The 27,812-nt window shown below is 37.5% G+C and overlaps 1 protein-coding gene across 1 annotated transcript in view; it reads right to left on the bottom strand.

The window, feature by feature from the left end:
• Positions 1–27,812, bottom strand: part of PKP2 (plakophilin 2) — an 83,302-nt gene that overhangs the window by 11,694 nt on the left and 43,796 nt on the right. Inside the window, exons 6-9 of the mRNA XM_027541701.1 lie at positions 22,247–22,424; positions 7,735–7,852; positions 6,718–6,882; positions 5,678–5,851 (exon numbers count right to left, since the gene is read on the bottom strand). Coding sequence (XP_027397502.1) covers positions 5,678–5,851; positions 6,718–6,882; positions 7,735–7,852; positions 22,247–22,424 — 635 coding nt within the window. The remainder of the gene's footprint in view (positions 1–5,677; positions 5,852–6,717; positions 6,883–7,734; positions 7,853–22,246; positions 22,425–27,812) is intronic.

Here is a 27,812-nt window from a genome sequence, read left to right on the forward strand (position 1 = left end):
ATATATTGGACTTTAAAATAAAGGAGTATATGGCTAGTCAGATTACCTGTAACTCTATGCTCTGTAATGGGAGGCTGCATGTGCAAGTTTCTTGTTTCAGGTCTAAGTCCACCAAAAGCAACTCTTACTTGGAATAAGGTTGGTCACCTACTTTCACAGGTCTGAGTACCAAGTAGGCCCTACCTGGCATCAGCAAACCCCCAACAATACTGAGGCCTTAACTTGTGTCTGCAACTTTATGTATTTTTATTTGAAGCTAATATTAGGTCACCATGCCAAAAATCCATACATTCTTAACCATTCTTGAGGGTGTCTATCTCCTGTTTATCTTACCTAACACGGCTTGCTTCCCCTACCTCCTGCAGACTGTTCCCCTTATATTCTCCACTATACCTTCCAGAGAAGGAGTTAATATAGGAGCAAGGATAGGTTTCAGGGAGGGAACAGGAGGTCCTTAAAATTATTTTTGTTTATAATAATATTTCTCAAGGAAAGAATCTATCATTTTTATTAGATACTCAAAATATCCATGAGTATCTCATGGAAGTTTAATAATCACTATTTTGCAATGTTTATTCCAAAGTTACGCTCTTTCACTAATTTGCAAAACATTCCATTAGATTCTTTTCTCTTCTCTGAGAAAAATCCTTCCTGTGTAGGATTCTGTAAAACTCTTCCTCGAAGATGGAGGTATTCATCTCTCTTTCCAGTGGTCCATCTAAGTAACTACATCTTTCCTCATATGCAAAAGCTCTGCTCTTCTGAGTCACTGCCATTGAGCTCTATCACTCTCACAGCATTTTCTCTGTCACCTCAATGTCTAGTATATAAAAATGATTATGGAAACATGAATTCTGATTCATTGAAGGAAATGGGAGAGGCTGATGTGGAATGGCCTTTAGAATTTGTTCATTAAGGAAAATAAGCAATGAGATTTACCAAATAGAGATTTCATATTCCAGTTTTAGGGAATTTGTGAAAATGACTGCTATAACTGTTTACACATAGCAATTCTAGTTCATATTGTCCTGATTACTAATGAGGCTGAGCATCTTTACAAATGTTTAATGGCCATTTCTATATTATGTTTTGTGAAATGCCTGTTTAAATCTCTTGTTCATTTTCAATTTGGTTGTCTATCCTTTCATTGTTAAATTGATGAGTTTTTGTTTTTTAATATTTCCTAGATACCAACCTTTATTACTTTGTTACCGAAATCTTTTCCTCCTCTGTGCTTTGTCTTTTTACCATCTTTTGCTAGCATCCATTCAGTTCAGCCACTCAGTTGTGTCCTACTCTTTTTGACAGCATGCACTGCAGCACGCCAGGCCTCCCTGTCCATCACCAACTCCTGGAGTTTACTCAAACTCATGTCCATTGAGTCGGTGATGCCATCCAACCATCTCATCCTCTGCTGTCCCCTTCTCCTCCTGCCTTCAATCTTTCCCAGCATCAGGGTCTTTACAAATGAATCAGTTCTTCGCATCAGGTGGCCAAAGTATTGGAGTTTCAGCTTCAGCATCAGTCCTTCCAAATGAATATTCAGGACTGATTTCCATTAGGATGGACTGGTTGGATCTCCCTGCATTCTAAGAGACTCTCAAGAGTCTTCTCCAACACCACAGTTCAAAAGCATCAATTCTTCGGCGCTCAGCTTTCTTTATAATCCAACTCTCACAACCATACATGACTACTAGAAAAAACCATAGCTTTGAATGTATGGACTTTTTTCAGTAAAGTGATGTTTCTGCTTTTTAATATGCTATCTAGGCTGGTCATAGCTTTTCCTCCAAAGAGCAAATGTCTTTTAATTTCATGGCTGCAATCACCATCTGCAGTGATTTTGGAGCCCTGAAAAATAAAGTCTGTCACTGTTTCCACTGTTTCCCCATCTATTTGCCATGAAGTGATGGGACCAGATGCCATGATCTTAGTTTTCTGAATGTTGAGTTTTAAGCCAACTTTTTCACTCTCCTCTTTCACTTTCATCAAGAGGCTCTTAGTTCTTCTTCGCTTTCTGCCATAAGGGTGGTATCAGCTGCATATCTGAAGTTGTTGATATTTCTCCTGGCAATCTTGATTCCAGCTTATGCTTGTTTGCTAGCATAAGCTATTAATTTTTATGTAATCAATTCATGAAACTTTTACTTTATGTGCTTTTTATGTCTACTGTTAAGAAATCTTTCCCTATTTCAGGTCATGAATATATTCTATGTTAACATTTAGAATCTCTATTGTTGTATCCTCCACATTTAAATCACACTGCTGTTGGAACTAATTTGTGGCTTATGGTGTGATATAAGAAATATGTTTTGTTTTTTTTCAGTGGGTATCAAATTAAGTGCCTTTAGTGTTTTAGAAACTTGAAAACTGCTTATTTCAATGGATTTTAACTTTTACAATGTACTTTGAAATTTTACGTGTATACAACATAATGAGTTGATGTATTGATATACATTGTGAAGTAATTACCACAATAAGTGTAGATAACATCCATCATCACATATAGTCACAATTTTTTTCCTTCTGTGATGAGAACTTTTAACAAATACAGTATTGTTAACTATAGTCACCATGCTGTACACTACACCTCCAGGAGTTATTTATATTGTACTTTATACTTCACACTATATTTGGAGAATTTGCTAAATGGGCAAATTTTATCATCCCATCCCCTTTCCTTATATGTTTTGTGTCATTTAACTAATAAAGTTTACATTAAGGTATTCTTGCTGACAAGAAATTACTGTCATATTTTATATAAAAAATTCCATACTCTATCTTTTAGAAGCTATTCAGTCCGGTTCAGGTTCTTTGCCATCTAAGACACATGGCCATCAATTTTCAGTGATGTCTGTGTTATGAACACAGGTAGATGCACGAAATATTTTCTAGAACTATGTTTAATGGCCAGCTTTTCATGTTTTTCTGTTCAGTGATTCCTTTTATAAATTATAAAGCCAAGTATTTATCATATATCTAAACACAGAAAATCAGGGAATGCAATAATTAGAAAAGAAATACATATAAGTCAAAACTTTAATAAAAAGCATCTCACAACTTAAAAGAATAAAGAGTCCTCTTATCATTGTCTCATGCTGCTAATAATTTTCTCCTATAAATCTCTATTTAAATTCAACTCCAACAGCTTTGGGTACAGATTAATACCAGTTTAGTACAGGTCTCCTTTCAGAGGACCAGACTGGTCTAAGGTTAGGTATGATTTTAAATGCCTTCACATAATTAGAACAGTTGTGAACATATCTCCATTTCCTGGATTCCTTTTGACTTGGAACTCTCCTGGTATCTTAGATTTCTGTTTACTTATTTTTTTATCCCAGCTAGATTATTACCAAACACAGAGATTTTGTCTTATTCATCACTATATACTTAGCACTAGGCTAGTGCCTTTTAGTGCTGAAATACTGTTTAATAAATTAATAGAGGAATGAGAATCTAGGTAACAAACTACATATTCAGAATTTAAGTGGCATATTCCTGTATATTAGGTGGCAAATATTCTTGTTTTGATAGGAATATGGAAACACCTCTGAATGGTTTTGATTCCAACATAAAATTTAGAATGGAAGAGGCTAAAATCCATATTAAAGGATTAGCTCATATTGAACCACCCTCAGAGCACAGTGCGGAGAAGGCAATGGCACCCCACTCCAGTACTCTTGCCTGGAAAATCCCATGGATGGAAGAGCCTGGTAGGCTGCAGTCTAAGGGGTCGCTCAGAGTCAGACATGACTGAGCGACTTCACTTTCACTTTTCACTTTCATGCATTGGAAAAGGAAATGGCAACCCACTCCAGTGTTCTTGCCTGGAGAATCCCAGGGACGGGGGAGCCTGGTGAGCTGCCGTCTATGGGGTTGCACAGAGTCAGACATGACTGAAGCGAATTAGCAACAGCAGCAGAGCACAGTAAGCTTAAATCATAAATACACAGCAATGTAATTTCTGATCTTTTCTATTAATTTGACTGGTTGTTAGTTAATAAGAGAGCCTCTGTAGTTTGGGAAAATGAAAGAAGTGGTTTTGGGAAACCAAGCATGGGGAAGTGGAAAGATAAGATGATAAACTATGTCTCTCTGTCTGTCAGGGCTCCCTGGTCACTCCCAATTTCCTTCTCCTTGTGCACAAGTATGTTTTAAAGAATTTCAAAGAGATTAAAGTTTGGTTGTATTCTTAACCACAGTGCTAAAATTAAAGAAATACTGGTTTCAGTATTTCACAGTTTTATTCGAAGCTGAACAAGCTTTTGTATAAACACATAAAAGAATGAACATGTCTTCTCAAGTAAAGAACAAATAATATTTTTATTATGTACAAGAGTGCTTTCCTCTCTGATGGTGGATAATTAGGCTGGCCTTATAATGAACTATTGGAAGAGAGTTTACTCTAATCATTTTATGATCAAGGCAAAGAACACAAGCTTAGTTCAAATTATTAAATTTTTAGAATCCCTTACTATGTTGCAAATTACATGGGAGAAGGAACAAATTTTTACTCTTTTTTAAAATAATTTTTTAAGACTTCTCTGGTGGTCCAGTGATTAAGACTTTGCACTTCCAATGCAGAGGGTACAGGTTTGATCTCTGGTTGGGGAACTAAGATCCCACATGCCATGTGGGGTGGCCAAAGAATAAACAATAAATAAATAATTTTATTGGAGTATAGTTGATTTACAGTGCTGTGTTAATTTCTGCTATACAGCAAAGTGATTCAGGTATACATATATATACACATTCCTTTTCATATTCTTTTCCATTATGGTTTATCACAGGACCTTGTAAGTTTTTACTCTTTTTAATATTTTGATTTTGCTGGTGTAAAGTCAGTACATCTGAAAAGAGACGTAGCTCTTCATTTTGTAGTTGACTTTCTGGGACACAAAAGCACAGATGGCCTTTCCAACTTCAGTAGACATATGTTGTCTCTGCCTTCTGGCAGTCATTCTTCTTTTTGCTAACAACACTGACTTTTCCATTAGAGAGTCACTCTATATGGTACAAGTGGCAGTGACCGTTGCTCACTCAACCACATGCCCCTGAAATTCACATGTGAGCACACAACTCAGACTTGACCAGTTAGAACATCACAGACTCCTCGCCTCAGAAACTTGTTTGCAAATGGCTAAGTTCTTACAGCTATTGGGAAAATAGTAGCAATTTCTTTTCTTGTGGAGACACTGGGCTGGATGAAAGGTAAGCCTGAAATCACTGGTGGCTATCTTTGCTGTAATATGAGGATAGCCTTTGAGAAAGAAACCAACAGAAGAAAGAAAACAGAGGCCAGAGATAGAGAATCATAGTTACAATCCCTGGGGCACCAAAGTCCCACCAGGATAGAAGGAAAACCCACCCTGGACTTTTCAGTGATATGAGTCAAGAAATTCCTTTCTTTTGCCTAAGCCAGTTTAGGTAGGATTTTGAGACTTCTAACTGAAAGAGCTCTGACTAACACTGATAAATACTGAGTCTTTCACTTACAGTTTGACTTGGCTCTGCAGCAGCTGAGGCTGAAAGTCCTGGAAAGCCAAACTCTCTGGCAATTCCTGAGAAGTTTCTTGACTAAAGCGAGAAAACTGATGGTTTTACTTCACTATCATTTCTGAACTTAATGTAGGTGTATCTATAATGTCATTATTTTTAAAAGTAGCACGATACTCACTGGTCCACTTCCTGCTGTGAGATTCTGGAGAGCTCCCAAAGATGCTTCTTGAGTATAGTTTCGGACACTCTTGGCGATCAAGGACAAATACATTCGTATCACAATGGAGTGCCACAGCCACTCCACGCCCTTGGGGTTGCTCTTTTCCTCTGGCATTGGCATGTCCTGGTATTGCTAAACCACACACACAATGGAACCCAAAAGTAAAGACTTCAAGTGATTTCTACAATTCCATACCCAAACCAAGAGACCACAAGTATTGTCTTGTCTAGAGAGACTAATAAGACCTTAAACATTAAAAAGGCACACATGTATGATTTACAATCACTTAACTTTTAGCCCATGATGATTATTTTTCCTTCACCATGAGAGAGAATACAGAGAATTAAGCAAAGACTGTTCTAGAATATTTTTCAGGCTGCTGTTAAGCTAAAAGCTAAATTAGTCACAACTGCTCCGAAGATAAGAAAAACAGGCGTCTTCTCACAGAGTCTTGTGAAGTTGTCCAGGACAGCATCAGTATTCTAAATTTACCAAGTATTCTCTAAGTTCATCAACACTGTGGTACTCTGAGGAGTAGGAGAGATCACATTCCTTCAATTTTCATAAAATGCCAGTCTGGAAGGTGTCCTTCCTATGCGGTTTGCTTTTAGGATGTCTTGTTTGTTTTCTAGAACATTTAAAGCTGAATGTCTGGGCTTCTTTTAATGTTAAGATAATGCTATACCACTGGCCACACGGTATTAAGTTTACTTCCTAAACTGCGGGGCACAGAGCAGTATGGTTTGATGGCTAACAATGTAAATCTGGGGCCAGATTGCCTGGGATGGAATTCTATCTCCTCCACTAATTTGCTGATTATTTTGGAAAAATCAATTAACTTTTTTGTATCTCTGTTTCCTCATCAGTAAAGGAAGATATTAATACACACCTCATAGGACTGATACAAAGACTAAAGGAACTTAAAATAGAGCCTGACATACACTAAGTACTTAGAAACACACACGCACACTTATTCTTTCAAAGACTTCCCAATATACCTCTTTTACTTTTCTGCTTCGACTGCCAAAGCACCCAATACTTTTGTTGTTGTCAGCCTGGATATTCCGGTTTTGAATATAAATACTCTGGGAATATTTCTCTGGGAGCTCTGCCTCCAGCTGGTAGGAGAGGTTATGAAGAATGCACACACAGTTCTCTGTGGCCTGAGAAATAGGACATGAATATTGATTATATATATGTATATATAGGTAACTTCGCAGGTATCATATCACAACTTCTGAGGCTTTAGATCTTACAAGGTTAACTGGATGCAGCAGGGCATGCCTGGACTACAGGGTGCCTGGGGGAGTGACGTAAGTATGGCTAGAAAGGCTAGGGTTAAATCATAAGTGGTCACGAGCACAATGCTAAGAAATAGAGGCTGAATTTTTTAAAACATTGGTTTTTACAGTGTGCTCAGAATGATTTTGTATTTTAGGTATACTGCTTACCAGCCATGTGGAGTTGGAAAACAGGAGGAGATATTACTTATAGGGATCAATCAGGAGCTGACTACAATAATCAATACGAAAGATGCACAAATTAGGATAGCAGCAGTAGCATTAAAGAGGAGTGGTTAAACTAAAGAGTATTTCAGAAGTAGAATGCACATGATTTGTTGTCCAGTGGATGTGGCATGTGATGGAAGAGAGGAAGTCCTAGATTACTTAGATTTCTATTTTCATTTGGTAGATGGTAATAACTATTCAGAGGGATTATACAGAGGCGCAAGCTTGGGGATGAAGGAAGAGATGAATTTCATTGCTGAAAATGTACCATCTAAGCTCTTTCAAATATCTAGAGGTGTCAAACAGTTTGAAATTTGGGTCTGGAAAGTAGAAAGAAAAACCGGACTATATAGATTTTAAAATTTATGAGCATGTATGGGAAATCTTAAGCTCAACAAAGAGTTAATGAATAAAGCCAAACCCAAGCAGCTACTTCAAGAATACTCTGAAGTCTTAGTAGGACAAAATAAGTAATTTAATATGAGAGATATCTAACTCTTAAATCACCTTGTCATCTGGCTGGTAATCTGCAATGGTGCCTCTGACATAATGGACCAGTGAGTCAATCAGTCCATCACACCTCCTCATCACTTTTCTCCCTTCAGGGCCAGCTGAACTCATGTTTCTATTAGGAAAAACAAACAAACAATCAGTCATAAGGTTTAGGCTTAGGCTAAGATACACTTAGGATGTGTATCTAATAGGTTTTTGTTTCAAAGCTTTACTTTTGTTTCAAAGTTTCTTCCAAGGGAACACTGGAAAATTTGTCAAAGTATGGCAGAATTGTCCTAGACTCAAAAAATCACCAATTCCCTATAGTCATCAACTCTGGACACAACTTAATAAATATATTCATAACACATCATTGTGTAATATAAGCCTTCTGTCTACTTCATTCCAAGCAACAAGGTCAGAGCATTATTTACTTAATCTTCACCCTATTTTTGAAAGGGTATAAATATATGAGAAAAACATCTTACAGTTAAAAGTAGAATAAATGGCATATTAGCTATAGCAATACACTACATGTCCAAGTCTCAACTTATTCCATGCCTTAATTCTAATTAAACTAAAATTTCTTAAATTCTCTGGGCCTGAGTTTCCTCATTTGTAAATACAGAGTGTTAGACTATACCATTTGGAGGTTTTCCAGGCTTCAGCATAAACTGTTACTGACAAATATTAAACCAAATGCTCTAAAATGGGATGATTCTATAATTAAAATGACAGAGAGATGTCACGAAAAATGCAGTTTCACAGTGTATAAGATTTAAGTTACAAGCCTGACCTATAAACATCTTTGCACTTAGTCAATTTCTAATTTGGCTAAGCCACGACACCCTTCTATAAACAGTAACTAAATCTACAAGTGGAAGGTGCTTCCTTATAGACACTGAAGGTTATCAAATACAGTAAAGTAATATATTTAGGGATCATATTTCAGATTCAGATAATGTTTTTATGCTGGTATTACTATGTTCCTTTGCATTAATTTTTCTTGTCAACATTAACTATTTAAAAATATTTTTTTCCAAAAATGTTAACAGCTCTATAAACAAGAATGACAAAAGAACGATTTCAGGTTTTTAGAGTTTTGAGAACCACCCTTATTCTCTTTTGCTAACTTCATTGGCTAAGAGCTATTCCTATAAAATTTATCAGACCAGCTCCTTTCACTGTAGGCAGAACATTACAAAGCATATTCTTTTTGTGTATAATGTCTCAGTGTGATACTGAGCACTGAAAGAACTACAATTCTGAGAACTTTGGGGGTCATATTTTCTTCATCTTTAATATACGGCACTAAGTGATTTTAAAAAGCCTTTCTGTCCCCAAATACTGTTTTCAATACATATTGTCAAAGAACAAAAGTGCCTGGCATTGTATAAAGAACTGCAGGGAACAAGGAAGGAGTACCCAGCACTGCACCTGCTCCCATGGAAATCACATCTATATTCGGCTGTTTTACCCCGTGAAAATGCAGTTTCAGAATCCAACCTAATAGTTGAGGAGATAAGACAAGTACCCTAAAACTAAGCATGTACTAATAAGTTAATGGTTGCTGAAATAATACAATGAGTTTTTTAACAAAATCCCCTCTATGACTTTGGTTCTCATTTGATGTTTCTAATGTAATTATTCACTTCCTTATTTTCACTGTACTTGAAAGATTTTGATACTTTGTCCATTAAAAAAAAGATTATGAATTGGCTCATAGACTGTAAATAAAACCATTTTTTCCTATAATTTTTTTCTCAAGAAATGATTATTTGAACCAAGATCCTTTGTCTATTCTCTGAGGCCTTTAAGGTCATGGGATCTTAAGAAGCTTGACAAAACTGAAAAAGCATCTTTCACTGTCTCCTTATATTGCACACGGAGAAACCAAAGAGCTGAAGTTACTTTTACTGGTGAAATTAAGTTAGTGGTGAAGTCAGGATAGGAGAGCTGTTCTTTACTCTGTGCTGAGGGTGGCACCAGAGCAGAGCAAACCTTATCTAACATTCATTCAGTCTGCCATTTGTTTAGCAAGTACCGTATGTCCCCCAACTCCGAGACAGTGTTATCATATTTTAAAGCTTCCCTTTGACCTTTTCAACATCTGGCTTGGAGAATGGCAGTAGTTTTAAAATGGCTTTGACAAATCAAAAGGTCTTTCTTCCTAGCGAAGCCCCTTACACACCGTGCAGATGAATGACTCAGCTTTGTTTAACTTCAGCTGTTTATTTTGGGTGAGGATGGTAATTCAATTTGGCAGTACTTCCAGCTCACACACACTAACTGTTGTCTTGTAGTTTGGTATTATCCAGACTCTACTGGCTTGAAACGGGACTTATCAGGGGTTCCTGACAGCTGATACCTTTGCTGACAGAAAGTGCATGGAACACTACTACCTCAATATTTGTTCTTGCATATCAAAAATAGTTCCTACCTTACTCAGATACTCAGAAATATAAATGATAAGGGTGGATTATTTTACAGCAATACATCCATGAATAGAGGTCGCTAGTTAGAAAGGAATTTGCTATTGCACTCTGAAAATAATCAGTAATTATTAGGAAATTATTAAGAAATTCATCTTACAGTATTTTTTCAACAACTAATAGATAAATTTGTGGGAATGAGAGAATTTACATGGCTAATCTTAGGAAGAATCAATCCTTTTACACTGTGTCTCCTGAGTCCTGAGAAATACGTTTCACTGTTTCCTAGATGTAGCCCAATAGAGGTTTTTTTTTTTTTTTTTTTTTCCAATAGAGGTTTAATATGGAAAACTACCTCAAAACTGTTCACGAAATATATTAAAACAACTATCTTGTTGAAAAGTAAAAAAGACCATAAAAACCACAGTAGTTACTCGATAAAAGTTCATTATCAGAGTTACCAGTGAATATACTGGGTTGCCATTTCCTTCTCCAGGGGATCTTCCTGACCCAAGGATCAAACCCTGGTCTCCCACACTGCAGGCAGTCGCTTTACCTTCTGAGCCACCAGGGAAACCCAATGAATGTATTGGAAATGTTTAATTTAGTGTTTATGGTTTGAATTTGATTAAATGATGAATTTATTTCCCCTTGGTATAATTTAGCAGAAGTCTGAGTAAATATGTGAGCACCTTTCTGGAAATTAGAACTGTACCCTGTTATATATTAAAATTTAAGTATCAGGTCTTTGGGGCTAGAGGCTGGGGCCTCAGGAGGAGATGGGTAGAGAAGGATGTGAACTACTCTAAATATAAAGGCAGGGCTGGTTCATAGCTCTTCACCTCCACTGGGCCTGAGTAGGAGGAACCAGTGCAAACTTTAGCTGCTTGTGTTTGATATTAAGAAGAATTTTTTTGGTAATGTGACCTGTAAGGGGTGAGAAAAAAATAGAATCTGAATCTCTGTATGTCTCTAACCAAAACTTCACATAGGAGACTTCAGGTGATTTATCTGAAAGCAAATCAGTGATTCCTGATTCTCTCCAGGACCATTTATCTCACACATTCCTCAGTGTCACAATCAAAAGGAGGAAAAAAAAAAAAAACAGAAAACAAACACCCAGGACCTTGCTGGAATTAAAATAAAGAACTGTCTTTGTTAAGATTAATGACAATAAACTTTAAATTCATATGGCAAACCAAAATGTGAACAGTGTCAAATGATAAGAATAACTGCAATTTAGTGCATGTGCTAGACATTACTGTATACTTTGCAAATATTATGCTTTCACAAAATTCCTGAAATTAGGGTGTGCTGAATTTCATTCAGATTCCTGACCTATGACTATTCTTTAAAATCAGAATTACCCACTTCTAATGGGATTCTTAATGGCCCTTCCAAAAAAAGTTATCTGTGTGGGGCTATTGCAGGCAAGCTGTCAAATATAGTCTATCAGCATTGAAAGAAAGTTTGTTACAACACAGAACGTCCAAATGTCGTGTATTGACAACTGGAATTAAAGGCCGTAGTTAGCCACCAGGGCATGAGAATGGCAGGCAACAACAGGACAGGAGTGAATCTTTTCAAGACATTTCACCGACTGGTAATTCTAAGATGCAGAGATAAAAAAAACAAAAAACAAAAAACACGAGGGACTACTTCTGATAATAGGTGGTTTTCTACTAACACAAATTTACATGTGTGTTAATGTACCTATCTTAAAGGTCTAATCAGCATACTTAGTGATCACCACAATGGTTTTAAAAAAACTGTGGCCATATTTTCATTTTCACCAACAATTATAGGCTTCCTAATAACACGTTATAAATTGAATCCCAAGTGGTACCAGTCAATTTAAGAGCTTGGTCTGAGTCCATTCTAAGACCCAATAGGCACTTGATAAGACACTGGCTGATAAGGAGGCATCCTTCTTCCTGTTGATATTTGAGATTTAGGTCTGGGTTTTTGTTTAGCTCTCAGCTGATACATATCAAACAGTTGGGCCTTGTCTGTGATTAACCTAGAGAAAGCGGCAGAGGCAGCTTGTGGTTGCATAGAACAAAAGGGGAGCCTCACTTGAACTGGCAGAGGAACAGAAACTCTATGCCAAAAGAAGAGTTTGTCTGTTACTCTAAGTCAACATCAGATCCTGCAGGTATCCGCAAACATCAGCCAAAGTCAGCTGCTCATTCTGCAAACAGAAGCAACACTGGGAACAGAACAAAGCTGTACAACCTACATGTCTTGTTCCTTCCAGGACAAGGAACATCAACTTTACTAAAGATCTGTCTTACGAAAAAGGAAAATAGTTATTTGATAATAAGAGAAATTAGTACTCTCATTTAATTATCTAATTCTTAATTATTTGAGTAACTAAATAGGATTATGCACAGAGACAGACCAGATAAATCTTTTTGTCAGGAGTATTCAGAATAAGGGATAACTAAGCAAAGGTAAACAGAATGAAAAGCACAGTTAAGGAACCACAGATTCAGCAGAGTTCTGAAGTTTGATATCCAGGTATTATAAAAAATGAAATTCAAAAATACATGCTTTATTGTGCAGCAGCAGATATAATTGAATATATTAAAAATTTACATGGAGATATTCTTTTTCCAAAAAGTAGTTGGTATTGATATTACCAAAAAACTTGTCCTTAATCAAGAAGCTCATCAGGATTAAGGCTAATAATTATTGCTTTTCTTTCTAGAAGTACAGCTTGCTTCCTCTGATTACTCCCCACCCTAGCTAGATCTTCAGTGATAAGTGAAAATGGAATTTTCTTTTAAGACAGTTATAAATTTTAGTACAAATAACTATATTATACATTCATTAAAACACATTTATTAAACCATGACACATGTAGGAAAGAGTTAAGTTTTAATTCATTTGCAGGAGAAATGCATTACCAATTGCTTTTCTTCTTCAGCATAAAATACAATTAGGAAAAAGGAATATGTTTCATAATGTTTTGTCATTTTGTCCTATTATCCTAAACAAAATGGCAAATTCTGAAGTAGCCTTTACAATGCAGAAATGGTTGTGTGTGTTTTTTTTATTTTTATCTAATAATGGAGCATAGCTGATTAACAATATTGTATTAGTTTTAGGTTTACAGCAAAGTGATTCAGTTACATATACACATGCTGCTGCTAAGTCGCTTCAGTTGTGTCTGACTTTGTGTGACCCCATAGACGGCAGCCCACCAGGCTTCCCTGTCCCTGGGATTCTCCAGGCAAGAAAGAACACTGGAGTGGGTTGCCATTTCCTTCTCCAATGCAAGAAAGCAAAAAGTGAGTGAAGTCGCTCAGTCGTGTCCGACTCTTAGTGACCCTATGGACTGCAGCCCACCAGGCTCCTCCGTCCATGGATTTTCCAGGCAACAGTACCGGAGTGGGGTGCCATTGCCTTCTCTGATATATACACATGTATCTACTCTTTTTCAAATTCTTTTTCCATTTAGCTTATTACAGAATTGATCAGAATTCCTTGTGCTGTTGGTTATCTATCTTAAATGTAGCAGGGTGTATATGTCAATCCCAAACTTCCAATCTATCCCCTCCCCCCAACCACATACTGGTTCTCTAAGTCTGTGAGTCTTGGAAATAACTGGTAATCAGATGTGGAGATAAAATTAAGCAAATGGTTAACAAATAATAGGACTTCAGGAAAGCAACTTTTCAGACTTTTGTGAATTCATATTTTTATATGGCTATCCTGAAAAAGGACAGAGATGAACTAGTGATGAAATGATGAGGTATGATTGAGGAGACATTCATTCATACAGCTACTCATCCTTTACCACATGTGACTCTCCAGTAACATTTTCCCCAACTCCCAGGAAACATCAGTTAAGCAACTCAGTGCCTCCATGACAGTCCTTTCAGACCGCTTCTACACTTCTTATCAAATGGATTGTGGTTATCTCTTCTGGTGCCTTTCCCCCACTAAACCTGGAGTTCCTCCAGGGCAAAAATAGGTCCCATTCCCCTTTGAAATTTCAGAAATTTAAACAGTGCTTTGGATACAGCAGGCACTCGAGTACTGGACAGGGTTGGATAAGAGCAAGAGGAAAGACAGACCAAGTGGTAAAATCCCAAGAAGCATGGATTAGTTGCTTTTCTCAAATTTCTGATAACTGCTTCTATTATTGTGGAAGAGTCATTGGCACTTAATTTCTTCAACTGAAGAATGAGACTGCTAACAGCAGCTGCCTCAGAAGAGTCTGTGTTTGGCTTAAAGTGTCTTCCAGAACTTTGAATATTACTTCTCTTTGGGGTAAGCATTTCCCCCCCACTTTCTAGTCAGACAGCAGCCCATAGTCTTACACCTGTCCACTTAAGTGCCTGTCTGACCCCTGGAGGCAGGGGAAGGGGAGTGGGGAGAGTTCTGATTTGTAGCATTTGCAAATTTCTGTGGTGTAAATATTCCTACCATGGCTGATTTCAAGGGGGCAACATGATGCCACTGCATGTGGAGGTATGAAGAAATCCTAACAACTGCTTCTGACAGCTCTACCACAAATTGGAATGTACAATTTATTTTTCTTTTACTAAACTATTCATTATGCTATCATATTGTTTAAGAAAAAATTGCCACAGTCCATAGGGTCGCAAAAAGTCGCACATGACTGAAGTAACTTAGCATGCGTGCACATGGTGTAGTTGACAGTTTTCGAAGGATAACCCATGTGTGTTCTCCTATGTGAATGCCATCTCACAGTATGGCATTGGAGCTGGTAACAGCTCCAGGTGGGCCGAACTGAAGTCACTGTCACAAGTTCATTAACTAAACAAAGATTTTACCTGCAGAGCATATTCACTCTGACCCACTGCTACATAAAGACCTGGGTGGTCCCTCTCAGAACTGATCTCATCATCAAATTAATCAAGAGACAAAGTCACTGGTATGCAGAAGTTTTATTCTAAGGTAGATTGAAGGAATTTAGCCACACTAACCTAAGTCAACCACAATGTCAAAATACACTCAGGATGCTAATTCATTGTTGGTTCCACACTCAGCAGAGGAGACAATACCTCCAGTGAACTTGTAGAAATTATATTTGTTAACATTTATGACCTTTTTATGTAGTTAAGATTCATTTTTATCAGAGCTAGTCAACACCAGTCAAAATCTTTTTAGAGTAAGTTGGAGTCATAAAAACCATAATTCCTAAAGATATATGTACCCCAATGTTTTTTGCAGCACTATTTACAATAGTCAGGACATGGAAGAAACTTATATGTCCACTAACAGAAGAATGGATAAAGAAAATGTGGCACATATAATACAATGGAATATTACTCAGCCAAAAAAATGAATGAAATGGTGCAATTTGCAGAGACATGGATGGACACAGAGACTGTCACAGAATGAAGTCAGAAAGAGAAAAATAAATATTGTATATTAACACATATATGTGGAATCTGGGAAAATGGTACAGATGAACCTATTCGCAAAGCAGAAATATATGCACAGATGTAAAGAACAAATGTATGAACACCAAACGGGGAGAGACGGGGTAGGATGAACTGGGAGATTGGGCTTGACATATTTACACTACCATGTATAATACAGATAACTAATGAGAGCGTACTGTATAGCACAGGGAGCTCTATTCAGTGCCCTGTGGTGACCTAAACGGGAACGAAATACAAAAAAAAGAAAGTGGGTGTGTATATACATATAAATAGTTGATTCATTTTGCTGTATAGCAGAAAATAACACAGTATCGTAAAGTAACTATACTCCAATACAAATTTAAAAATTAAAAAGAAAAAAGAAGTAAGCAACTATTCACAAGACAGCTCTACCCTCATGGAAATCGAGTCTATTTGACTGAAGGTTCCCTATAGGTCTTTTCTTAGGTTCTAATTTACATCTCCTTACTGACTTTTATACCCATTGTGACATCTACCTGAAGTAGTCTACGAGGCCAACTCCTCTCTTGGAAAGACCTCCAACTTCATATGCTTTCGGTCTTTGTTAATAGGAAATTCAGTGCAGAGGTTCTACTTGCATAGTACTCTTTAAAAAAGACAATTACTGAAACACAGATATAATGCCCATAATAAGACAGAACATGACTGTACACTGGCATACCTGACTCTGTGGTTACGAGACTGTAAAGGGCAGAGGCTTAATCCACAGCAGAGCAGTTTGTAAACAGGTATATACAGTTTGTATACACTGATAAATGTCAGCATATCCAGGACAAGATGAAGAGCTCGGTTTTGGAGACAGGCTTCCTGGATGCGAATTCCAGCTTTGTCTCCTACTGGCTGTGTGATGTTGTGAAAATCACTTAACCTCTCTCAGCTCCACTTTCCCTATCCATAAAATGGGAAGGCCTACTTTACAAGGGTCACTCTGAGAATAAATTGAGGAAATTCTCACAAAGCATTTTGAACAGTTTTTACAACATAATATACAATAAATGTTAGCTATTATTATTATAAACTAGATATATAGATGAAATAAGAATAGATTATTTTAGTAAGCAAATACCATGATGCTCAATTTCCCAGTCTTTGTGTAATATTCTGCTTCTGAAAGTAGTTCAAACCAGTGGTTTGGATTGTCTTTGCAAACAGTTTAAAATGGTATCATTATGACGGGAGTAGATTTAGGATTAAATATATCTGAAAAATGTGCTTCATTCAAACCATGCAAGTCTGTTATTCCTTGTTCATAAAAGAAGACTACAGGAAGATTTGTAACCAATATCTTTGTCTTTAGATTTCTACCTTCCCAGCATACCTTTCATTTTGATATTATAATTTTTCTACGTCACACAGAACTTAATTTCTATTCTCCCCACATTATAAATTTTGCTTACAGAAGAAAAAAAATCAACTCATTAGCATGTTTTATAATGCCCCCAGTCTGGCCTTAGCTAATGTTTCTAACTTCTGTTTCATTACTTTCCATTACAAATTTGATACCTTGCCAGGCTTGATTATCCACCTAACTTATGATGGATTTTAATTTGCTCATTCATTCATTTACCCATTTCACTCAAATACTTTTCACTTGCTTACTATGTGTCAGAAACCTTGCTAGGTGCTAGGAATTAGAGATTAAAACAATGCATAGGCTTAGCTCTTAAGAGTTCACAATCTAATAAAAAAAGGTATGTAAATAACTTCCAATAAAAACAGTAATGGATGCAAAATCTGTACACAGGTGATTTACCTGTAAAAATTCCCATTTGAATTCTTAAAAACAAGTAATGGTGTTTGTCTGAGGAGGCACAAAAATGTTTTATAGAAAAGATGAACTCTATCTTTAGTGTTAGATGATTAGGAGCATTTAATGGGAAGTATTTAATGGAAATGTTTTTTATTTATATTTATTTATTTATTTTATATATTTTATTTATATTTATTTATCCATTATAAATAGATAATGGAAAATGTTTCCCAGGAAATAAAATTGAACAAAGCCTTGACTATATGAAATTACCTATAATATCTAAGGAAAGCAAGTATTTTGTAGTTTGCTTGTACTTTGATGTATGTTTGGAAAAACATGAAGTAAGACTTTAAAGAAGTTTGTAGACAGACCCAGAAAGGTTGCATATGCTGTAACTGAGGAAGGTGTCTTCTATTTTTGCTTTATTTTCCCAGCAAGTGTTCCCTTCCCTCTTGCTACTTTAACAAACCTTGTTGTCATCGTTGCCATGAAGCAAGTATCTGATTCAGGTCTGTCCAATCCAGGGGACAGAGGCTCAAATGATATGCACTTTTCAGAAGCAGGGCCAGGGTTAAACCTTCCCTGAGACTGACATTTGAAGAAAGAAGTGTACTTTTTCTGTTGGGTGGCCTGTGGTTTAGGGATCTGCTATGTGGAGAAGGCTTGTTTGCATTTTTAGACAATGAGCCCAGTAGTCTTCAAAGAAGAGTAAGCAGAGATGGTATGTACAGACATATCCTGTTTTATTGTGCTTTGCTTTATTGAGTTTTATAGACATTACAAGTATTTTTTAACAAATTGAAGGTTTGTGGCAACTCTGTGTTGTTAGATGATGGTTAGCATTTTTAGTAATTAAATATTTCTTTTAATCTTTATTTATTTTATGCCATGTGTAGCACGTGGGATCTTAGTTCCCCAACCAGGGATTGAATCTGGGCCCTCTGCTTTGGGAGCATGAGTCTTAACCACTGGAATGCCAGGGACGTCCCAGTAGTAAAGTATTTTTAAATTAAGGTATATATACTGATTTTTTCAAGACATACTGCCATTGCATACTCTCGCCTGGAAAATTCCATGGATCGAAGAGCCTGGTAGGCTGCAGTCCATGGAGTTGCTAAGAGTTGGACACGACTGAGCGACTTCACTTTCACTTTTCACTTTCATGCATTGGAGAAGGAGATGGCAACCCACTCCAGTGTTCTTGCCTGGAGAATCCCAGGGACGCGGGAGCCTGGTGGGCTGCCGTCTCTGGGGTTGCACAGAGTCGGACACGACTGAAGCGACGTAGCAGTAGCAGTATAATATAAACATACTTATATATGCACTTGGGAAACAAAAAAATTTGTGTGACTTGCTTCATTGCAATATTCACTTTATTGCAGGGGTGTGGAACCGAATTTACAATATATCTGAGGTATGCCTGTCAACAGGAGATTGAGTCCTAGGGATGCTGAATTTCTGTCCCAGTCCTTGAGGCCATGGCTCCTGGTGTACTTCTTTCACTTCCACAAGTGACTGTTAACATCTCAGCCACATGAATCACTTGGTTTAAGGAAGCTTGGAAGTCCCAGCCATGACAATCAAAGAAGAAAAAGAAATATAAGGAATCCAGATTGGAAAAGAAGTAAAATGGTCACTTTCGCAGATGACGTGATACTACACATAGAAATCCTAAAGATGCCATCAGAAAACTACTATAGCTAATCAATGGATTTAGTAAAGTCATAGGATACAAAATTATTACACAGAAATCCCTTGCATTTCTATAAACTAACAATGAAAAATCAGAAGGAGAAACTAAGGAAACAATCCTGTTCATCAATGCAACAAAAAGAATAGAATACCTAGGAATAAAACCTAGCTAAGGAGACAAAAGATGTGTATGGAGAAAACTATAAGATACTGATAAACAGATGGAGAGATATATCATGTTCTTGGATTTGAAGAATCAATATTATGAAAATGACTATACTACCCAAAGCAATCTACAGACTTAATGCAATCCCTATAAAATTACCAATGGCATTTTTCACAGAACTAGAAAACTTTTTTTTAACAATCTGTATGGAAACACAAGAGACCCCGAATAGCCAAAGTAATCTTGAGAAAGAAAAATGGAGCTAGAGGAATCACACTCCCTGACTTCAGACTATACTATAAAGCTACAGTGATCAAGATAGCATGATACTGGCAAAAAAGCAGAAATACAGATCAATGGAATACGATAAAGCCCAGAGATAAACCCACACACCTATGGTCACCTTATCTTTAACAAAGGAGGCAAGAATATACAATGGAGAAAAGACAGCATCTTCAATAAATGGTGCTGGGAAAACTGGACAGCTACATGTAAAAGAATGAAGTTATAACACTTCCTAATACCATACCAAAAATAAACTCAAAATGGATTAAAAACCTAAGTGAAAGACCAGACACCATAAAACTCTTAGAGGAAAACAGGCAGAATACTCTTTGACATAAATTGAGCAAGATCCTTTCTCCACCGCCTTAGCAGAGCAAAGGCAGTCATAAACAAGATGAAAAGATGACCCTTAGATTAGGAGAAAGTATCTGCAAACAAAGCAACTGACAAAGCATTAATCTTCAAAATACAAAAGCTTCTCAAGCAGCTCAAAATCAAAAAAACAAGCAAATCAAAAAGTGGGTAGAAGACTTAAACAGACATTTCTCCAAAGAAGACATACAGATGGCCAGCAAACACACGGAAAGATGCTCAACAAGGCTCATTATTTGAGAAATGCAAATCAAAACTACAATGAAGTTGGTCAGAATGGCTATCATCAAAAATTCTGCAAACTGGAGAGGGTGTGGAGAAAAGGGAACCCTCATGTACTGTTGATGGGAATGTAAATTGATACAGCCATTATAGGGAACAGTATGGAGGTTCCTTAAAAAACAAAAAATACCATATGACCTTGCAATCCCACTACTAGGCATATACCCTCAGAAAACCATAATTGAAAAAAATACACGTACCCCAATGTTCACTGCAGGACTATTTACAATAGCCAGGACATGGAAGCAATCTAAATGCCCACTGACAGATGAGTGGATAAAAAGATGTGGTACATATATACAGTGGAATATTACTCAGCCACAAAAAGGAATGAAACTGGATCATTTGCAGGGATGTGGATGAACCTAGAGTCTGTCATACAAAGTGAAGTAAGTCAGAAAGAGAAAAACAAATACCACATATTAATGTATACATATGGAATCTAGAAAAATGGTACTGATGAACATATTTACAGGGCAGGAATAGAGACATAGATGTAGAGAATGGATTTGTGGACACAGTAGGGGAAGGAGAGGGTGGTACGAATTGAGAGAGTAGCATTGACACATATACACTGCCATATTTACACTATCTGTGAAACAGACAGCTAGTGGGAAGCTGCTATATATAGCACAGGGAGCTCAGCTCAGTGCTGTGATGACCTAGAGGGGTGTGAAGGTGATTCACACTGTGATACTGCAGAAACTAACAGAACATTGTAAAACAATTATATTCTAATTAAAATAAATAAGCAAAAAGATTTAAAAAAGGAAGTTTGAATTGTGTACCTGCCATGTACACAATGAAGTGAAACAGTCCTAACCTAATCTGCCACACTAAGAACTCTGCTGCATGTGGTAAGGCAATGAGAGCTATAGAAAATTTTGCTGTAACATATTTCATTGCATTCTAGTTTATTTGCTCATCTGCATCCCTGCTAGATTAAAGGTTTCTTAAGAATTTTCTCATTCATCTTTGAAAAACTCTCAGTGGCTAACATAATTCTTCATGAAAACCTGGTATTTGATATGTAGTACTCTGTAATTATGGGCTTTCTAGGTGGAGCTAGTGGTTAAGAATCTGCCTGCTACTGCAGGAGACACACGAGATGTGGGTTCGATTCCTGGGATGGGAGGATCCCCTGGAGGAGGAAATGGCAACCCACTCCACAGCTCTTGCCTGGGAAATCCCATGGACAGAGGAGCCTGGAAGGCTACGGTCCACGGGGCCACAAAGAATTGGAAACGACTGAGCACGTGTGCATGCACACACAGTGTGATTAATTATGGAGATAAGATAAATATCTTACCATAATAAATTCCCTCCGTTATCATCCAAACAGATTCCCTCAAAATGTGAACTGTGAAACTAGAGAAAAGACCAAAAGGCAAAATATATCCCAGCTTCTTCTGGGCTGCCTAATTTTGATTACATATCTGTTTGGTTTCTTTTAATCTTTAGACATAAAGGACAATGATTATTTTCAAATATATGTAAGAAAGCCTGAGACACACACTTCTAGAGGAGTTAAGACTAACATTTCCTCTTCCTTCATGCATTTCTATTTCCTCCTGGTTTAGTTGGCACCTGACAGTCCAGGGCAGAAAACATTTCAAGCACCTTTTTCATCCCAATATTTAGAAATGCTGATCAAACTAACTTCTTTTGTAGCTATTCTTGTGGCAAGATAATCTATCCCTTTAGGTTTTGTTGCCTATTTAAAAACACCAGGTTCAAAACTATTTTTTTTTAACCATGTCATTAAATTATATTTTTGTCAACTGAAAAATAGCATGCAGACTGACTTAAATCCTGTGAGATAGGGAATTCCAGTCTGCACGGACTTGTAGGTGTTCAGATTGGATTTCCAGTTTACCTATCGGAAATTATATGCTCTCTTTCCTGAGCTACTGTGGGTACCTTTGGGAATCAAACATATCAGGAAAAACAGTACTCTTTTCTATATTGTGCTTCTAGTACTTAAGAGTGATCTTTATAATTTTTAACTGTATTTCCAGGTAATTGGGTAGAGTTTAAGACAGATCTGGATGCAGTATTTAGAGTCAACAGAGAAAATGTTGAGGGAGATGTAGACTGGCGTTACCTTAGGCATCCTGTGACATTGTAGAATATATCAAAATCAAGCAAACCATTTGCTTTCGGGTAGTCTCCTTCTGGCCATCCCGAAAAGGGGATGATGATATTCTCAGTGAGGATAAGCAAGGCTTCTGTTATCATGAGATTCTTAAGTTTGTCATTAGAGGATAAATTCCACAGCAAACCTAGAAAAGTAAAGAGTACCATCAAAACAGTGCAGGGCTAGGTCAAAATGACTGCTGAAAAGGTCAATTAAGACCATCACCCTTAGATCCATGGCTGGTTACAAAAAAAAACAAGGTGGGGGAGATGGTCCTTTTCACAAGGGAAAGAACTGGTTTAGACATCATTAGATGCCAATGGAAGCTATCCCATAAGAAAAATTAAAATATATATAAAACAAAGAGAACTTACAATGTGAAACTATACATATTTAAATTAATCAAGAACATAAATGAATGCCAAAAATTGTTAGTACTATTCTCTTAAAAGATCCTACCACAAAGCTGACCTCATTAGGATAATAAATTTTGGGCTCATCAACAGGAAAGCTTGAAACGATCCTACTATAATTAAGAGTTCAACATTTTAAGACTCATATTTTTCTCCCTTAGATACATATCTAAGAATATCTCTGCCTGCCTCCTGCTTCCCTACTACCCACAACTCCCACCTGACATTCGCTTTCCGATAACAGCAGGAAAAGCCTGTAGAAAGCCTTTGCCTATGCCTATCAAGAGTAGGCCGATCAATATCACCAATGAATATTTATTAACTCCTACCCAATGGTAAACTTTATGTCCTCCCAGAACTTATGCTAGCTCTGCTGCTGCTGCTAAGTCGCTTCAGTTGTGTCCGACTCTGTGTGACCCCATAGATGGCAGCCCACCAGGTTCCTTTGTCCCTGGGATTCACTAGGCAAGAATACTGGAGTGGGTTGCCATTTCCTTTTCCAATGCATGCATGCATGCTAAGTCCCTTCGGTTGTGTCCGACTTGTGTGACCCGGTGGACAGCAGCCCACAGGCTCTCTTGTCCACGGGATTCTCTAGGCAAGAATACTGGAGTGGGTTGCCATTTCCTTCTCTGATGCTAGTGCTACCTCATCTTATATTAGAGTTTAGCAGAGAAGGAGAGATAAGAGTATTTACTCTACTTGCCAACTTGCAGGGGCTAAGCATTGGTCTAAGACTGGTACCACATTTACTCACTTAACTTTCCTGTCCTCTTGAATCCCCTCAACCTCCAATTAAAAAGAAAGGCCGTATCAGCCAACTCAGGAAGAAATTAAGATAACAGAATACTGTACTTCCAGGGACATCCACAGGGACTGAAGCTGGGTATTGAGAGAGAATACAAAGTTGCATGCATTTACATTTAGGATTTGTTTTTCTCACAAATTTGGTGCTCAAATACCTCTGATTCAGTGGAAGGACTATATACCTACTGCTTGCTATTCCAGTGACTCCCAGCAGGTGTCAAGTTCCTGTGCCATCTTTCATTCTTCAGTAAATTACTATAACTCACTATCATCCAAGAAAGCAGAAAGAGAGAAGGGACAGAAAGAGAATTTTCTTCCTATTCATGCCCCACTGCCCAGTCAGTAATTTTGACTTCTTAAATGTATTGCTTTGTCTGCATGAAGAACAGAGGAAGCACAGATATATACAGGGCAGCCACTTTATGAATAAAGCAAACATGGTGGTCTCAGCTAAATTATGTGGTGATATTACCTCCCCTGATATCAATTACAGAAATACTAGCTTGTGATTAAAGCTTAGTAGTTAATCAACCATACTTGTATCTGGCCATTCAATTAGAGCATTCTAGGCCTGATGTAGTCTTTTGGGCCTTAAACAGTTTACTTTGCTGCTGCTAAGTCGCTTCAGTCGTGTCTGACTCTGTGCGACCCCATAGACAGCAGCCCACCAGGCTCTCCGGTCCCTGGGATTCTCCAGGCAAGAACACTGGAGTGGGTTGCCATTTCCTTCTCCAATGCATGAAAGTGAAAAGTGAAAGTGAAGTCGCTCAGTCGTGTCCGACCCTCAGCGACCCCATGGACTGCAGCCTACCAGGCTCCTCCGTCCATGGGATTTGCCAGGCAAGAGTACTGGAGTGGGGTGCCATTGCCTTCTCCAAACAGTTTACTTTAGCTGTGTACAAGTAACTAATTTTTTATTTAAATCACCAAATATCCACCACAGCTTACACCTAGCTTCCATTAGACAAAGCAATACGGGGTCTAGTGTTTCATGAGGACTAGAATTCTGGCTGATGAGGTCTTTTCCTGATCAAACTGGCATTTGGGGTTAGCAGTGTCACTCAGCCACAGGCTTTGCAACACAATGACTTCATTGGTCACACCTCATATTAAGAGGCCCTGGAAAGGGAGAGACAGAATAAAATTCCAGAAAACTAAGGTGGCTGAAAACAACTGAAGGGCAGGTCTGAGGTTGAGTTTTGGTTACTAAGCTGCAAAAGAAAGCTGAAGAGAAAAGAGAGAAAAGAAAATAAAAGCTTCCTGTTCTAAATAAGCAAACAAATTAACAGTCTCTGCCTGCCAGAAGCTTAAAAATGTGAAGCATAATGGCATTTCCTCTTTTTAAAAAGGACCACACAGAGCACTCAAAGGAAAAGTACACTTTACAATAAAAACCAGAGAGGATTAATTTGAACAAAGGGAATGGAATTTTCTTCCAACAGTCAATGTCCTTTGTAGTTTGGCATGCTATATTATTACTAGAGAAGTATATCGTTTGGGGAATTGCAGTATAATTTTTGAATTTTTAATGTAAGATATTATACAGAAATGTCATGCTTGCCAAATTTCTGTATGATACAAAGCTAGGAAAGAGCTTAAATGTTCACTAGAGATTCAGGATTGTACATCCTTACACACACCATAACACACACATACATACAAAATCAGTAAATGACCAATTACCAATTGGGAAAAGGTATATGACAATACAGGACAAAGGTTAAATACCATTAATATACAAAGTTCTTATAAATTTTTAAAAATTAAATTATTAGTAGGAAAATTAACCCAAAGCTCAGTTGTGTCTGATTCTTTGCGACCCCATGGACTATACAGTCCATGGAATTCTTCAGGCCAGAATACTGGAGTGGGTAGCCGGTCTGTTCTCCAGGGGATCTTCCCAACCCAGGTATCAAACCCAGGTCTCCTGCATTGCAGGCAGATTCTTTACCAGCTGAGCCACAAGGGAAGCCCAACCCAAAGCGAAAAGCATCTAATCCACATAAGAACGCAGGCTCTCTAGTAACTAAAAAAAAATGCATTATTTAACAACTACATATCATTTTCTGTGGTTACAGGAGGCAAAACCAGAGCAATGAGTGGAAATTCTGAGAAAGGAGATTTTGGCTCAGTGAAAGCATAAACTTCTAAAAGAACTTTGAAGAAGACAGAAAGATCTGCTTGTAAGATCCAGCATTATCACTGGAGCCAACAAAAATGAGCTCATCTTTTATGAAAATATCAACAAGGTGCTTTATCTCAAAACTAGAGTATTAGAAGAGACTAGCAGCAGCAGCAGCAGTGGCAAATTAGAATCACGTACTCTTGGGCCACACTTGCAGTTTTTTTTAGGCATACTCCTAATAAAAATTACTAAGCCTGACTCTCAGGATGGATTCCAGGAATTTCCATTTTAAAAATGATTCACATTTTTGGCATTGGGAAATTAATGGTTTAGATAACCCTGAATAGATGTCTCTTTCAATGATTACATTCTGTATTCCCTGATACTGCATTATATTTGGGGTTTAGATTTTCATTTGCTTTAACTTTGGGTCAGTTTATTCACAGTGCCTTCATTTCTATTATTACAGTTCTTTATTGTAGGTGTACTGTCTGTAATTTTCTGTCACTAAGCTCTCTTTCTAGCCAAAAATAAAGGAACAGGATTCTGGTAAGGGGTATAATTTGAATAATTAGCAATTTTAAGTGAGAGAATGATAACTGCATTATTGAGAAACTTGTTGCCAACTGATATTTACAAAATACAGTTACTGAATAAAGGGATCTAATAGATATTAAACCCCAGTTTTATTAATATTGCCCTTAGGACTAGAAATATAGCTAAACAAATCTGTATAATGTTAATAGCAAAACTTGTAAATTTTATGATTAAATCTTCAAGGAGCAGCAGGAGAAGTGATTCTTTTCAAATTTATATTTCAAAATGATCACAGAACAGGAGGAATGTGTTTCTGTAATTTCCCTTACATGGATCATTCCTTCTTTAACCTAACTTTTGTAAAACTTATTAGGAATATCATATTATAACAAACGTCATTTATTTAAAAATAAATCTCAAGAGAAAGAAATTAAAGAAGGCAAAATGGTTGTCTGAGGAGGATTTACAAAAAGCTGAGAAAAGAAGAGAAGTGAAAGGCAAGAGAGGAAGGGAAAGATATACCCCACTGAATGCAGAGCTCCAAAGAATAGCAAGGAGAGATAAGAAAGCCTTCTTAAGTGGACAATGCAAAGAAATAGAGGAAAACAATAGAATGGGAAAGACTAGAGATCTCTTCAAGAAAATCAGAGACACCAAGGGAACATTTCATACAAAGACAGGCAAAATAAAGAACAGAAAAATTGAGGACATAACTGAAGCAGAAGATATTAAGAAGAGGTGGCAAGAATACACAGAACGGTACAAAAAAGGTGTTAATGACCTGGAGAACCAAGATGGTGCGGTCATCTCACCTAGAGCCAAACATCCTGGAGTGTGAAGTCAAGTAGGCCTTAGGAAGCATAACTACCAAAAAAGCTACTGGAGGTGATGGAGTATCAGCTGAGCTATTTCTAATCCTAAAAGATGATGCTGTTAAAGTGCTGCCCTCAATATGCCAGCACATTTGGAAAACTCAGCAGTGGCCACAGGACTAGAAAAGGACAGTTTTCATTCCAATCCCAAAGAAGGGCAATGCCAAAGAATGTTCAAACTACTGTACAACTGCACTTATTTCATATGCTAGTAAGGTAATGCTCAAAATCCTTTAGCCAGACTTTTAACAGGATGTGAACTGAGAATTTCCAGATGTTCAAGCTAGATTTAGAAAAGACAGAGGAACCAGAGATCAAATTGCCAACATCTACTGGATCACCGGAGAAGGCAACGGCACCCCACTCCAGTACTCTTGCCTGGCAAATCCCATGGACGGAGGAGCCTGGTAGGCTGCAGTCCATGGGGTCGCTAAGAGTTGGGCACGAATGAGTGATTTCACTTTCACTTTTCACTTTAATGCATTGGAGAAGGAAATGGCAACCCACTCCAGTATTCTTGCCTGGAGAATCCCAGGGACAGAGGAGCCCAGTGGGCTGCCATCTGTGGGGTTGCACAGAGTCGGACACGACTGAAGCGACTTAGCAGCAGCGGCACTGGATCACAGAAAAAGCAAGAATTCCAGAAAAACATCTACTCTGCTTTACTGATTATGCCAAAGCCTCTGACTGTGTGGATCACAACAAACTGTGGAAAATTCTTCAAGAGATGGGAATACCAGACCACCTGACCTGCCTCCTGAGAAACCTGTATATAGGTC

The sequence above is a fragment of the Bos indicus x Bos taurus genome, chromosome 5 (assembly GCF_003369695.1).
Source record: "Bos indicus x Bos taurus breed Angus x Brahman F1 hybrid chromosome 5, Bos_hybrid_MaternalHap_v2.0, whole genome shotgun sequence".
Taxonomy (NCBI): Eukaryota; Metazoa; Chordata; class Mammalia; order Artiodactyla; family Bovidae; genus Bos; species Bos indicus x Bos taurus.